The sequence below is a fragment of the Pelodiscus sinensis genome, chromosome 12 (assembly GCF_052426305.1).
Source record: "Pelodiscus sinensis isolate ZL-2025 chromosome 12, ASM5242630v1, whole genome shotgun sequence".
Taxonomy (NCBI): domain Eukaryota; kingdom Metazoa; phylum Chordata; order Testudines; family Trionychidae; genus Pelodiscus; species Pelodiscus sinensis.
The window spans coordinates 43,716,595-43,731,806 of NC_143063.1; the positions used below are offsets into that span (position 1 = coordinate 43,716,595).

The following is a 15,212-nucleotide window of genomic DNA, read 5'->3' on the forward strand; positions in this document are numbered from 1 at the left end:
AGAAACAGTTGTTCCATGACCTGGAGGAAAGCAGGACACTGGCTGTGATTAAAAATAGACAAATGAAAACACATGCACAATCCTTCCTTTCGTTGCTTCAAGCATAAAAGTATCTGTTAGGGTCGTGCATTGATGCCCCATGTGCATTAAATGGGTGAAGTGCAGAAGAAGGCATGAGCGCTGTGTTCACGGCATATATCAGAGTCAGGAACCTCTCCTCTTCATTGATACTGTTCTTGAAGGGCTTCAAGGGAATACAGCATCCAGAAACCTAACCCAGCAACCACCAGAAACAGCGAGAGTGAAAGCAGGCTGTTCCCCAGAGGCACAGTTCAGCCCATCTTTGCTCCAGACTGACTCTTCAGCAGACTTACTGCTCAAAGAGCTGGATTAATGGCTTCCCTACACAGACCCTCGCTTGGAAGCAGAGCCAAGAAAGCCCTTACAACTTAAAGCGATAGCTTCTAATTTGAATACCGTTTTCAATACAGCACAGAAAGGGAGGTGATTTCAGCTGAGATCTGAAACAAGGCAGAGGGAAGAAGACTGTTTCAGGCAGCAGGATGTGTGAGGGAGCAGGCTGACTTCTGGCCAGCCTGTGTAGAGGGACAGAGAAAGGAAAATTAATGTTAATTCTAGTCAGGGGCGGAGGGCGTGAAAATGGAAAGATGGCTGAGCTGGACCCAGTGGTGATGTATGCTCTGTACCTAAGTTTCAAGGATTGTTTTTAAGAAGACTGTGTTTCTTTATGATACATAAAGAGGGTCCAAGAGGGATTTTCTCTCTCCCGATTTGCTTTTACTTTAGAAATATCTGCAATTTCAGTCCTGGTTTTGCAGGCGGATATTTCTCACTGTAGTTCATGAGAGCTACGGGTGCGTGGTACTGCTGGAAAAAAGATTGTTTATATTTTACGCTCCTAAATGTGGCTGTAGGATCTTAGATGTAAGTGCTCAGGTTCGGAAATGTTGTAGTGGTGAAAAGAAAAGGCAAGGTAAGGTAAGGCCAGACTGTTCTCTTCTGCACCTTGGTTTGCTCAGTGAAGAAAAATTCAGCAGTTGCTAATGTGGAGAGAAATGTCTCTGAGGCTGTGGGCAGCAGATCAGGAGGGACCTTTATCAAAACCATGCGAGAGCTTTTAAGGTTTATAAAGCACAGAAGCATTGGGAAATGTATACATAACGAATTGTGCAGCTGCCTTGCTTGGTTCACTGTGAGGCTTGTGCTTGAAAGGGAAATGTGTGTCCCATTCATGTTCAGGAACCCTGAGGCGATGAGAGAGAGACAAAGGTAGTTTAGTCTCCAGCAGTCTCATTTGTGAGGCAATTAGCTGGGGGGAGAGTTCCTGAAGAAGGAAGCCTGCATAATGAGGCGGATTTTTATCACCAGTGGAAGCCACAGAACTTGGCTGAACTCCCAGGGAGGAACATATCTTTTGTTTTCAGGCTGGCCACACAAAGTCCAGGTCTATGCTACCAAAGAAAGTTGACCTAAGATACGCAACTCCAGCTATGAGAATAGCTAACGTACATTAGGTCGAATTTCTGTGTTGTCTCAGCTGCCGGAGATCGATGGGAGAAACACTCCCTTCAGCTCCCTGACTCCTCGCAACCCAGTAAAGTACTGGGGCCAACGGTGGCTCCATCAGCAGTTGATTTAGTGGGTCCTTACTAGACCCACTAAATCAAACCCTGAGCGATTAATCTCGGCAGCATCAATCTCCTGGTTTAGTGAAGACAAAACCCTAAATGGAGACTGGATGAGTGACTTACAGCCTGTCTACACTTGAAATGCTACAGGGACGCAACATCAGTGTAGACACTGCCTGTGCCAAAGGGAGGGAGCATCTTCTATAGATAATGCACCTCCCTATGAGGTTGTAGCTAAGTCAAAAAATCTTTGGTGGGCCTAGCAATGTGTACAACGGGGGCTAGTCAGTTTAACTAAGTTGCTATGCATTTTTCACATTCCTGAGTGACCTTGCTGAGAGCACCTCGTTTTTAGTGTAGACCAGGACTTACTTCATAAGCCTACTTCATTGTGAATCATTTGATGCAGCTTGTGCCAGACAGGCCCTGCCCCCGCAAGGAGGGAAGCATTCCAGAGATACTAGCAGCCATCCCAAAAATGTGGTGCTCAAGCAGAAGCAGAGAACTTGCTAGGGTGATATATTTTCTTGTGTGATCCTTCATGCACCGGTGCCTTTTCTTTTGGGCGAGGACTCCTCCATCCTCCCGGTGCTTCCTATCCCCAGAGCACTTTCCAGTCACCTCACGGACTCGCTGGCAGGATAGAAGACGGGATCCCAATCGACTGATGGGGGAGGGGTGCATAAAAAGCAGAGCAGCCAAAGAATGAGCAGGCCGAAGAACAGCAAGTTCTGGAAGAGAGGAATGCCTTGGAATCATAACGGAGGGTGTCCCAGTGGAGCGGAGTTTTGCAAATAGCCTTGCCCCGTTCCTACAGGACAGTTTAATTTAATGAGCCAATTTTAGATTTACAGATTTCCCATTGCATACTAGAGAAATTCAAAGCATGTCTTCCAAACAAAGTATTCCTGTGCTCTCTTGCCCATATATAGAAGCAAAACCAAACTGGCCAATAAAATGCCAAGATATAGGCTATCCAAAATGATAAATATATAGGGAATAGGGAAAAATATGCCTTTTATGGTCTTGATGAAAGAAAGTGAACAAGAGAGCATGATCTATAGTACACAGATGCCACCGCCATGCATTCCTTTGCAGGTTCTGAAGTAGAAGTTAGACTTTTTCTTTTAAGATCAACAACTTTGTTGGATTTTAGCTTTTCACCTGTTTCAGTCCTCAGCACTGGAGCCAATTTTTGTGGTTCTAGCGAGCCGCATATAATTCTTTTAGAAGGTTTGCGTCCAAGTTTACGTTGAGCCTTTGAGTGCTCTGCTATCACTCCATTTCCTGGATGTTTTTGTCGTTAATCATCCATTGCCAGTCGGTTCTGTCTCTGCAGCAACCAGAATAAAATAAACAGAAGGAGCCTGCAATACTGAGATCACAGGGCTCGCCTGCTATGCTTGGTGTAGTCTGTGGGAGATGTGCATTCTCAGCACCTCCGAAAACCAGACCCTTCATGAAAGTAGCTCATCTTAGCTTTTGGAAGGATGAGGCCTAACGTGTCTCAAGTTGAATGATCATTTCTTTGTTTAGGCCAGATTCACCAAGGATCTCTGCTGTTTCACACCAGCAGAGAGTTGCAGAATCTTTGCTGAGCTATTGACAATGCAGAGGGGCTACGTTCTCTCGTAGACAAGGGCAGGGTTGGGGTGGTCAAGAAAGTGACTGTGGAGCACCAAAAGAGGGGGCATAGATTAACATAGGCAGGGCCTGGCTGATTGGTAAATCCATTGATTCAATCATTCTCCCGTTAGCAGAGTTCTTGTTCAGACCAATGGGCTATTTGACCAGTCTGTTGACAGAGGTTCATGGAGAGAAATAGTGGGTAGTCCTACTGATCCTCTGTAGGGCTGTCATCACTCCTTCCTGTGCCAGCCATGCAGAATCCTCACCCTTTGCAGTTAGTAGCAGAGGCCATGCCTTATCTGCAAGAGCTCATCTAGGTTTATTTAGCGCACGAGGCTGGGCTAGATGACTTCTCAAGGTCCCTTCCTGCCCTATCTCTCTATGATTTTGTAGAATCATTTCTCATTGCTCAGGCTGGAAGACGAACGGCATGTTCCCATATATTTCCCATGCACATAAATCTCTCTTCATTCGTCCTTATTTTCCCAGTCATCAGAAAAAGGTCTTGGAGCCCCAGCTAAATCTATTTACTTTATGATCTTTCAGAGTTCCAGTATTTGCAAAACAGCCGTGCATGCTGGAGTCATTAAAGACGAGGCTGGGGGTTATGTGGATGTAATGCCTGTGGACAAAAAGAAAAACTACTTTGGCTCTCTGAGAAATGGTGTCCAATCTGAGAGGTAAGGTCACTTTGGTCTTTTTTGTAGCCTTTTTTTTTTTTTTGCAATCCATTTCATGCAAATGTCTGTTAAAGCCAGATGATATGGATGCTGGGAATTGAATATACAAGGTATGTGATTCTCACATGTCACTGTAAACTCAGAGCAGCAACCAAACAAAACAAGCTGATGCTATCCCTTCTTTGGCTTTTGCAGCTCTTGGACTCTGTATATTAAGGATTTAATATTATTACGCTTCTCCTTAGTTGATAACATTAGGTTAAACTGGTCAAAATTGAATACATTGTTAACACATTTCATTGGATATTAGCACTATAAAATATACTCTGTGTTGTGGTTGTTTTTAGCAAAGTCATTATTAAATAATGTTGGGGGAATAGATTCCGATAAGTGTTTGTCCCTCAAACATTCTGGCAAATTTAATACCATTGTGCGTGCTTTGCATCTTTCATCATGCAGTCCGCTTTGGGGCTTTCCCTTGGGAAGTCTAATGTATCTAATAGCATTAGAATATAAGAATGGCCATGCCGGGTCAGGCCCCAGGGATCTGCAGCCCAAGATCCTCGCTTTTGACAGTGGCCTGAATTTGTTGACACAAGTAATTTTTCTTGCTGAAAGAAATCCAAGTCAACCAACTTGCCAGGACACTCTCATGAGAGGATAAAACAAAGCTACTGAATACTGGATTGTACCCTAACGTGACAATGCCTGATTGTGTTTTTTTTCAGGGTGTGTGGGTAGTGTGGTTCAACTTGGCTTGTGTGTGTGTGTGTGTGTGTGCGTGTGTGTGTGTGTGTGTGTGTGTGTGTGGCTGGAGGGAGCCTGCATGCACATGCTATGCACTCCTATGCCTTCAAATCTATTACAAAATTTGTGCAGCTACATGGGATAAAGCTGGCATTTTCTTATAACAAACCTGGGGAGCTATCTAAGAGTCCGTCTGGATGCAATTAGCATTCTGCATCAATTTTTTTTTCTGTTAGATTGTGTAGACATGCTTTTGTTTCAATCTGCCCACGAACATGGCCCCTCAAGATGTTTGCTCAAGAGCTTGTCAGTGGGGAATACATGAAATCTTTAACACACACAAGCTCTAGCTGTAAAAAGACCTAGATTTTCAGATCTTGCTTTTTTGTGTGCCCGTATCGTCTATGTTTTTCTGTGATGGGGCGAGCCCCTGCATGCTTTAATAATCAATTATGTACCTGACCGGCCTGTGGAATGCAGTTGTGAGAGACATGCACTTGAATGTAGGTGCACATTTTGCACGTGCAAGACTCTGAAAACACAACCAAGTGTGTGAAAAGCTATCACCCTTTGGCTAACTGGGAGGAGGAGAAGGAGATTCTGCACAAGTGGCTCTGGTTAGCAGATAGCGTAAGGGAAAGCTGTGGGGTTGCCATCACTAGCATATGTGAGATGTACAGTGTGTTCATTGTGGGGGAGGGGAAGCTCTTTTTAAACTTGGAATTGGCCGTGGACTGGAAACTTCCCCTGTCAGGGTCTTCCTGACAGTGCCTCGGAACACACCGTGTCATTAACATACAAGGAAAGAGTTATTGGGTTAATTCCACTGGTCCTGCCAGAGAAGTGTTTGTTACTCAGTCCTGTCAGCAGGAAGGATGAGAAGGAAACTCCGGTTATTGGCTATTTTGGGAATGGATTGATATCATTCTCTGATGTTGGATCTTTTCTACTTTGTATGAATAATTATTCATTGGGAGAGAGGGACTGACTCTCTATGCAGAAAGCCCACATTTAAGTCCCTCCCTCTGTGGGACCTTGAGCCAATCACTTATCTCTTTGTGCCTCAGTCTCCCATCGTAAAATGGGGATAATAGTCTTGCCTCACAGCAGGGTTGAGGGCAAATACGTTAAAATGGTGACATTCTCAGAGACGGCAATAACAGGGGCCATTGAAGTGCAATTGTAACCCACACCCCTAGTGGGTGGGGTTCACTGTCCCATGCAGGGGCCCTTAGACCACTTACAGTAAGAGATAAGAGCAAGTGAGCTCTATAACGTGAGTGAGAAGCAGCTGGCTTTATAGCTCAAGCTGTAGAGGCTCCTACACTAAACTCCAGAGATCCCTAGTTCAAATCTGCCTTGTGGTGGTTATACATAACTCATACATAACTACTCTGCCTTGACAGGGCACAAGCACTGAAGAGCTAGCTGCAAAGCAGAACTGTACACCCGGATTACTGACTCTTATGTTTGCTTCTCTGTATTTCTTCATCATACTGTGCACTCTGTCTCTGCACTGAGGGTCTGTCTACACAACAAAGTTAGTTCCAACTAACAGCCGTTAGTTTGAATTAACTTTAATAGCGGCTATCCATTCAAACCGCTAATTAGAATTTAAATCGAACTAGCGGAGCGCTTAATTCGAACTAGGTAAACCTCATTCTATGAGGACTAACGCCTAGTTCGAATTAACTAGCTCGAATTAAGGGCTGTGTAGCCACTTAATTCGAACTAGTGGGAGGCTAGCCCTTCCCAGGTTGCCCTGGTGGCCACTCTGGGCCAAGCCAGGGAAACTCTTCTGCCCCCCTTCCAGCCCCGGAGCCCTTAAAGGGGCACGGTCTGGCTACAGTGCTCATGCCAGATGCAAGCCTGCCAGCACCCAGCCAGCAGACCCTGCACCTGGCACAGCATGAGCCAGCCACCCGCTGCCACCCAGCCCTCCGCCTCTTCCCAGGACCAGGCTGCAAGAGGCGGGCGCCCGCCTGGGCTAGTGCGGAGATCATGGACCTCATCGAAGTTTGGGGGGAGGCCGCCAATGTCCACGACCTCCACACTAGGCACAGGAATGCAGCTGTCTAGGGCAGGATAGCTGCCAGCCTGGCCACCAAAGGCCACATGCGAACCCAGGAGCAGGTTTGCATGAAAATCAAGTTGGTCCAGTGAGACCCCCCCCGACCCTGAGCTTAGAACATAAGGATATAAGAATGGCCATACTGGGTCAGACCAAAGGTCCATCTAGCCCAGTAGCCTGTCTGATGACAGCGGCCAGCACCAGGTACCCGGGAGGGGATGGACTGAAGACAATGACCAAGCAATTTGTCTCGTGCCACCCAACTCCAGCCTTCCACAAACAGAGGCCAGAGACACCGTTCCTACCTCCTGGCTAACAGCACTCCATGGACCCAACCTCCATGAATTTATCTAACTTCTCTTTAAACTCTGTTATAGTTCTAGCCTTCACAGCCTCCTGTGGCAAGGAGTTCCACAGGTTGACTATGTGCTGTGTGAAGAAGAACTTTCGCTTATTCGTTTTAAACCTTCTGTCCATTCATTTCGTTTGGTGTCCTCTAGCCCTTCTATTATGGGAACTAATGAAGAACTTTTCTTTATTCACCCTCTCCACACCACTCATGCTTTTATAGACCTCTATCATATCCCCCCTCAGTCTCCTCCTTTCTGAGCTGAAAAGTCCCAGTCTCTTTAGCCTCTCTTCATATGGGACCTGTCCCAAACCCTTAATCATTGTAGTTGCCCTTTTCTGAACCCTTTCTAAGGCCAAAATATCTTTTTTGAGGTGAGGAGACTGCATCTGTACAGAATACTGAAGCTATGGTGTACCATAGTTTTATACTTCCCCTCCTCCTTCTTCCCCTGGCTTCCCCCTTCCAGCTCCCTCCTCCCAGGTTTCCCCCTTTCCTCTCCCACCTCCTTTTCCCAGTCTCCCCAGAGGTTAATCCCCCCCCCCTGTTTTGTTAAATACAGAGAGTTTCTATTTTTGAACACACGTGTCCTTTATTTTTTACAGCAGGAAGGGGGGCTAGGGAGGGGTGAGTGGAAGGAGGTGAGGGAGCAATGGGGCACGACTCCCTGATGGGGAGGACTGGGGTGGCTCTGTGGGCTCCTTGGGGTGGAAGCTCTCCTGCAGGGCTTCCTGGATCCTGACAGCCCCCCGATTGACCCCCTCGGATGGCAGCCTGCGGCAAGTGCAGCCGGGCTGATGGCCGAGTGCTGTGATGTGCCGAGTGCGGGCACTCAGGACACTCCAAGACAGGACTGTTTTGCTGTCCCTCATCGAGTTAGACAAGCAAGTGGGGAACCCTGAGAACTGTCTGTCCGGGGTGGGGGTCGGGTCCCTTTAAGCACAGCCCTCGGCTAGCCTGAGACAGCAGCTCCACACTCTAAGTCCTAACCCAATGCCCTGCCGGCACTGGTTCCAGCCAGCCTTAATTTCGGTTCAGGGTCCACTCAATGTGGACATGCTATTTCGAATTAGCAAAACGCTAATTCGAATTAGTTTTTAGGTCTAGATGCACTAATTCGTATTAGCTTAGTTCGAATGAACTAATTTGAATTAAGTTAGTTAGAATTAGTGCTGTAGTGTAGACATACCCTGAGGGAGAAGGAATTTATGCAGGCAGCTCGCAGTGCACAAAGAAATCTCTCTGCTGAATTTTGCTCTGGCCATCTCATTCACTCAGAATTTTAGTCTTAGCTGCATCTGCCACTGAACTTGGCAGTTCTAAAGCCAGACCTCAGGACAAGAAGAAAGCTATCCAACATGGTGCCTAGCCCTGCAGTGTGCTGTTCATGATGGCGTTCTCAGGAGAGAAAGTAACTTATGTTTCTCACATGGAGTGTTCCGTTACTCCGGGGGGTAGGGGATGTGATTCGACAGTGCCTGTAAGAAATTAAAGAGCGAGGTGGAGTGCTGGGGATGAGGGCAGGGGATTGGTGTAGGGTTTGGGGGAGGCTCCAGGCAGGAGATAGGGATGTGGGAGTGCCGGAGTCAGGATGTGGTGGGGGCAAGGAGACAGGGTTTGGGGTGGAGCTAAGAGCAGAAGGTTGGGCTTTGGGGGTGTACCCAGCCTTGTCCGGCTCCCCTTCCCTCCCCTTCCCACTCAGTCACATGAAGAGAAAGTTTTGCTTCTGGCTTTGGCCAGGTCCCAGCCCTGCCAGAGTCCAGGCCGGGAGGCACTCCACTCCGGAGCATGGTGTGGGGCACCACCACGCTGCCTGTGCTGTTCTGGGCTCCTGCTGCAGGGAGGGATGAGGTGGTTGCAGACCCCTCAGCTGGCTGGATGAAGAGTGAGTGAGTGGAGAGTGGGGCAAGGGATGGGGAGAAGCCTGCCAGCCCAGCGCTGGAGAGGGGCCAGAGAGGAGGAGCCCGCCCCGTGGGCAGCCAAATAAAGTCCTGTCGCAGCCAAAGAAAGGAGGCTGAAGCCCCTTGGGGTACCCCCTGGCTATGGCGCCCTGGGCATGGGCCCAGTTAGCCCAGCCCTAAGGCTGGCTCAGTTGCTTGCCAGTTGCCCATACTGCATCTTGTGTCATACAGGTAGCAGATTTTTAATGCACTCTTAAGTTTCACCAGCTATAAACTGAGGCCTTTCTATTAAACTGAAAAGCATTCAGGGCTCGGGGTGGTAATGGAAACTCCCCGTGCGAGGCGTCATGGAGGTGCGAGTGCTTCAGAAACCGAGACTGCGGATGTTCGAATGAACATGCATTTAAATCCAATCAATAATTAAAAGCACTCATTTCCTTACTGAAGTGCCTACATGGCGAGCTGCTGCACCTCCTTATGGTTCACACTGCTTGCTCTTTTACAGCTTGAAGAGTCCCCGTGAAGGGATGGCTTTCCGAATTTTTTCTGTGAAGCAGTAAAGACCCTGGGAACGTGCAAGTTTCTTCTGGAGAACAATCCACTGATCTTGAGAGACAGCAACCTTCCTCTGATGGCGTCTGCTCTGAACACACACCCCTTGCCAATTTCTTTCAGGGAAGACCGAAGAAATCTCAACAGCTTCTGACTTCAGTGTCTGCATCACATCTGCTCCAATTCAGTATTTTGCTTTGTGTGTTTTTGTTTTAAATCCAGGGCATTCAGAGTGTTGCAGCTTCCAGTTCCAAAAGAGGTGTGCTAACTAGCTTGAGTGTGGATTAATTTACAGCTGATATTGGGACCCCTCCCCTTGCTGGTCCACAGATACCGCTGTAGCTTTTGAAGTACCTACCGCGATGGAAATAACAGCACACGTTGGCAAGCAGAATATCTAGTGAAATATTGTTTGGATGGCGGGCCTTTTAAAAATTAGTTTTAAAGCTGCTCCTTTTGTGGGGTGGGGCATATGTTTTTGTTTGGAACGAGGTGTTGTGTTGGTGTTTTGTTTTTTGTTTTGGAGGGGGTGTCTATTTAAGAGCAAAACCTGAGTGTTTCCCCATCAGCTCGCATGTGCATAGGAAACGTTGGGTTAGGTTCGTGATATATTGCGTTAGGTCAAGTGGTGTCATGATGTAACCTGTGGCTTCCTAAAGGACTCTTGGAGATGATGTTGTCTCGAAAATGTGGTGGCAGTATGAAAAGGTGGTGAAGATCCCCACCCCAGAGAAACAACAACCCAAGCCAATCAAAAATGCTGCGCTGGTGTTTGCTGGCCAAACATTCGTGGATAGTTAGGAAGTTGGATTACCTCTGAGAAGTGGAGGAGTTAGAGCTCCTGTCCTGGCACATCTCTGTATTATGCTACACACCATTTATTTTTAATTTACAGTTAAATGCAATTTATTGTTCTATACAGCAGTGCTGGTTTTATGGATAGTAGTTAAGCAGTAATAAGAAGTTAATCTTATTTTTGTTAGAAATGGATGCATCTATATAAACTGTGTTCACTTTATCTTTATGAAGTTTTTTTGTACAGTTCTGAGGTTTAAATTTATGGAATGGGGCTGGATTGTTTGCTTGCATACAATCGATACCATATAGCCGTCTTAGCTTCCAACATGATCATTGTTGTGAGCATCTGAAATCCAAAGTGTTGGGTTACTAAATATAAATTTATTAGAAGTTTTAAAAATTTCAGTCATTCTGCTCCTAAGAGCTATTTAAATACATCGCTTAGAAGAGTTTGAAAGGAATTAAAAGTAGCTATAAAATCAGCCTAATATGGATTGTCTTGTAAGACAATCTAGCAATCGTGGAATTCATGGCTGAAGCTAATTTGTTCCTAACTTTTAGAGGTTAGTAACATTGATCTAAGCCTAAACCTATTTTTCCCTTAATGGTCAGATATAAAATAACCCACATGAACGCAGAGAAGGCCACACAACCTTTAGCTCGTTGGCTGATGTAAAAAGATATCCCTTCACTCAGTAACTCGATTGTAGTATGTAACATGTGGGATATATTTCGCTTACTGTTACAATTATGTCATCACTCTATTTGGCAGATGTTTCATGGCTTTCCATAGCCTTCCAATGTTCAGGCTATATTTAAATTATACTAGAGGGGCCGGAAACCTAGCTATAAACCTATTCCAAAATGTTAGACCAATAGCATGATATGGATAAGCACTCATTTTATTTAATTTTTAAACCCCATGAAATCCGCAAGGAAATTACATTTGTCAGGCCATTTGTTTCATAAGTAAGGTTTCCTTTCCTTGTGAAATCTGAGGTTAGAAAGAGACCTTTCATAACTGAGCAGGGTTTGCACATTTTCAAGAAGTGACACACAGCAAGCCTACTTTTGGAATGGCTCTGGTAAATTAACGTAACACCTATTCTGTATTTATTTAGTGTGGTCTCTTAAGGTATGTTGTGCTTGCTTTACAGCAAGGAAAACCGGTTACATGTTCAAGGTAAATGTATGTGAAAAACATCTTTAGAAAGTGCCCGTTGGGAGAAACTGAAAACTTGACAATGAGATAAGTCAGGTTCCTTGTTTTGCCCATTATGAATAACTAGCACATTTGCTCGGGTCCTTAACTCAGTTAATTCTCCTTTAGAAAATAAAAGGAAAATTTGTACCAGGGCTCCTTGTTCTTCCCCTTCCTCTCCCTGTCAGGGATCGAGAGCAAAGCACACACCTCATCTGCCACCTGCGCTCTCTAGCCAGAGTGAGGAATGCAGCAAACTGTGCACTTTCCTCTCGCCCCCTGACAGTGGTGAAGGGGAACAGTCAGCAACATCCCTATATGAATTGGGGAAGTGGGGGAGGAGCTTCAACCCCCTCCTCCCTAAAGGCATCTGGGAGGGGGAGGGGTGGCTCAGAGCTGTGAAAGTCCCAGATGGGTGAGGGAATTGCCCCCAGCCAGCCTCTTTCACCTCCTAGGTGATTCTGTCTCATTTCAGTATGGGTTTATAAGAAACAATCCCATTCTAGGCACATCCCATTTTCCTGACACCACTAAACTCTTATGTTGCTTTAAGTTACGATAAGAGGAAGCTGCATACCAAATTTGGTGATCCTAGCTCTTATTGTTTAGGAGGAGTTCTTGAACAAACAAACAGATTCTCTTAAAACATGTAGTAGATAAGATTGGAAACAGGCTTGTCTAATCCCACCACATTTTTGTTGCATGAATCTGTGGACTCTGTAATCCAAATAGAAGTTACATCTTCAGTAGCTGAGGACTGAATTAGAAAGCATAATAAGGATCAATTAAGCCTTTCCACGGACTTCATGGGAGTTGGATTGGGCTCATGTTTAGTTCTATTGTATATCCTAGTCAAAGGAGAACACAATTGTTCCATTACCCTGTCTTTGAGAATCAGTCATCTTGTAGAAGGATGGGAAAAAATTTGGACTGGAACAACAGGAAAATCTGAGAATCATCAAGAACAATATACACAAATTCAGTTGACCTAGAATGTATCTTTCTTAAAAAAAAGAGGGGAGAGAAGGATTTAATACCGTAACATAAAAAGTGAAATTGTGAATATAAAATAAACGATATAATCATTCTGTTGCTTCAACCAAACAATTTGGATTTTCAGAAACTGGTATTTAGTGTATGTCGGTGTCTCTGTTTAATTGTATAGATTCTGTACAACAGAACAATCAGGACTTTGATCAATCATTCTTTGAAGTTCTGGGTGCTATTAGTTTAAATGATATCTCTACCATATTTAGGAAGGGTCACATCCTACAAGGCATTATGCCTTTTTTTAGTTGTGTTCAATTGTATATATCAGCTGCCCATATGTAGGTGGAACAGGCTGTTTTTAGCCAAATATATGCTGATATTACCTGTGTCTTACCCAAGCATTTCTCAGTCTAATATGTTTCAACAGAGCTTTCAGCTGCAGAGTGTCTTTGTCTTTATATTACCAAATTCCCTGATTTAGGTGTTGATTCAACAAGGTGCTGAAGAATGTGCCTGTCTGTAAGCCTGGGAGGATCCTCACTGAAGCCAAGGGATAGGATTTTTAAGATAAGGTACAGGTTGAAACTCTCTTAACTGGGATTCTCTGCTCTGGCAACATCCATGGTCCAGCATGGATGTTGCAGGATCAAAGAGTCCTGGTGGAAGGCCAGCAGTAAGGATCCCTATGGGACTGGCACATAGAAGCGGGGCTGCCTAGTGGAGTTGGGAGTCCTGGTGCGCAGTGCTGCCTGAAGCCCTAAGGTGGAGCCACGGCAGCAATGGCTGCCCAGTAGGTTGGCAGGGCAGCAGGGCCAGCAGGAGAGGGCAACCAGCTGGGAGGTCAGCGGCCAGTCCAGGGGGGGCCAGTGGCAGGGGTCCAAAAATGACCTCGTCTGGTCAGGCAAAATCCTTCATCTGGGACCAGTCAGGTCCCATGGGTGCCAGATCTGGGAGGTCCCACCTGTCTTTAAGTGCCTAACTACCACTGAGATTCAACAGGCATTAGGTGCCTAAATGCCTTGGAAAATTGAAGCCAAAGGGAGCCGGTGGTTAAGTATCTTGTTAATGGAAGTCTTTTAGGTTTTTATGGCTGGCTTATAAGTTTCATCCCAACACCAATAAATAAGTAACGCAATGGTCACTGAAAAGAATCTCATTTTATGTGCTGGATTCCTAAGGACATCATTGGTTTCTAGGATCAGAGGGGCTGAAGAGCCTCTCCGCAGAAACCAGGGTCCCAACAGAATTGTGTGTGCCAGCATTTGTCTCTGTGCTCCCAGAAGGGGTGGGGCCTTGAGCAGAAGGGGTGGGGCTGGATATAGGCTCCTCCCATCAGCCTTTCAGCACCACCAGGAGTGCACCACCCAGGGCTCTAATTACCGCCACTGCCACAGTTAAGGGGTCAAGGGCATTTCAGTGTTTCAGAGTCTCCAGCGGTTCAGATTTGGTTGGTCCTCATTTCGGCTCTGAGTCTAGACTCACTGAGCGGGGACTTGACTATATGATTAACGTGAAGCTGGTGAGATTTAAGCACATGCTTAAAGTTAAGCAGTCACTGAAATGCTGTCATAAATAAGGATGCTTTCCTGAATCCAGGCCCCCATCAGTAATCCTATGGAAGTCAATGTGCATAACGCATAGTACCTGAAGTCAGTGGGACCATTAGCACAGTAGGGTTCTACTGAGCATGAGTTAGGGTATGCAAATTTGGCCCCTCTTTTGATTTCTCCACCATAGAGATTGTGTATATAGGAGAACAGCAAAGGGTGCGGGAGAGGGAAAACCCACCAAAACATGAGAGATCTCTTTATTTTTTAATGTAACATCACCCCTAAAATGTAAGGCAACTGAAGTTTGGAATTAGATAATTTGAAGCCCCTCTTTAATAGCTGCATTTTTGTTGCTCTTCCCTGGCTTTGAAGCAGGTGTTGAGTTGAATAGCTATTGACCATAGGCTGCCTCAGCCTGCAGTTTATGTATTTGCCTTTTTTCTATGAAAAACGGGTTTTTGTTTTTACTACTTCCTGTGTACAAAGGTTTAGTGTAAATGGGGCTTGCCTTTGCATGATCTTTACGGGGCCATATTTTGGTTTCTAAAACTCATTTTTTTTCTAAATGCAGAACTGTAAAATATCTTTGTTTTGTTTTCTGAATTGTGAAATAAAACCTATACAAAAAACAAGATGTCAGCCCCTTAGTTTTAAAGTGTAACTTTTCACTGGCTTCATTTAGGAGGCTGAGCGTGGGATATCTTTTTATTTATTTATAGTACTTGAGCACCTCAATTAAGAGTCTAATGTGCTCGGTGCTGCGCAAATGTGACAAATGCCATCTTGGCCGACATACCGTGGATTGAACCAGGGACTTCCAAATCTGAAAGCATAAAAGGGCCATGATCTATAACTGGAGTTGTAATGGATTCATATCTTCTGTGGATCAGGAAAAGAGAGGAATCTATTATTGTGCGGGAAGTTCTATGGTCTGTGTTATGCAAAAGGTCAAACTAGATCACAATGGGTCATTCTGGTTCTGGAGTCTATGAATCTATAGTACACACTGAGCAGTAAACTATAGATATGTCTGGTCTACGCTACAAAATTAGGTTGTCACATGTCTCCTCTCTAATGTATCTTCAGCTGACATAA

The 15,212-nt window shown here is 45.4% G+C and overlaps 1 protein-coding gene across 2 annotated transcripts in view; it reads left to right on the forward strand.

The window, feature by feature from the left end:
- Window positions 1-14,749, forward strand: part of CRISPLD2 (cysteine rich secretory protein LCCL domain containing 2) — a 49,021-nt gene extending 34,272 nt beyond the window's left edge. For both annotated transcript variants that reach the window (XM_025178612.3, XM_014580769.4), the window contains exons 14-15: window positions 3,825-3,958; window positions 9,532-14,749. In XM_025178612.3, coding sequence (XP_025034397.1) covers window positions 3,825-3,958; window positions 9,532-9,586 — 189 coding nt within the window. In that variant the 3' untranslated portion in view covers window positions 9,587-14,749. The remainder of the gene's footprint in view (window positions 1-3,824; window positions 3,959-9,531) is intronic.
- The last annotated feature ends 463 nt before the right edge of the window (window positions 14,750-15,212 follow it).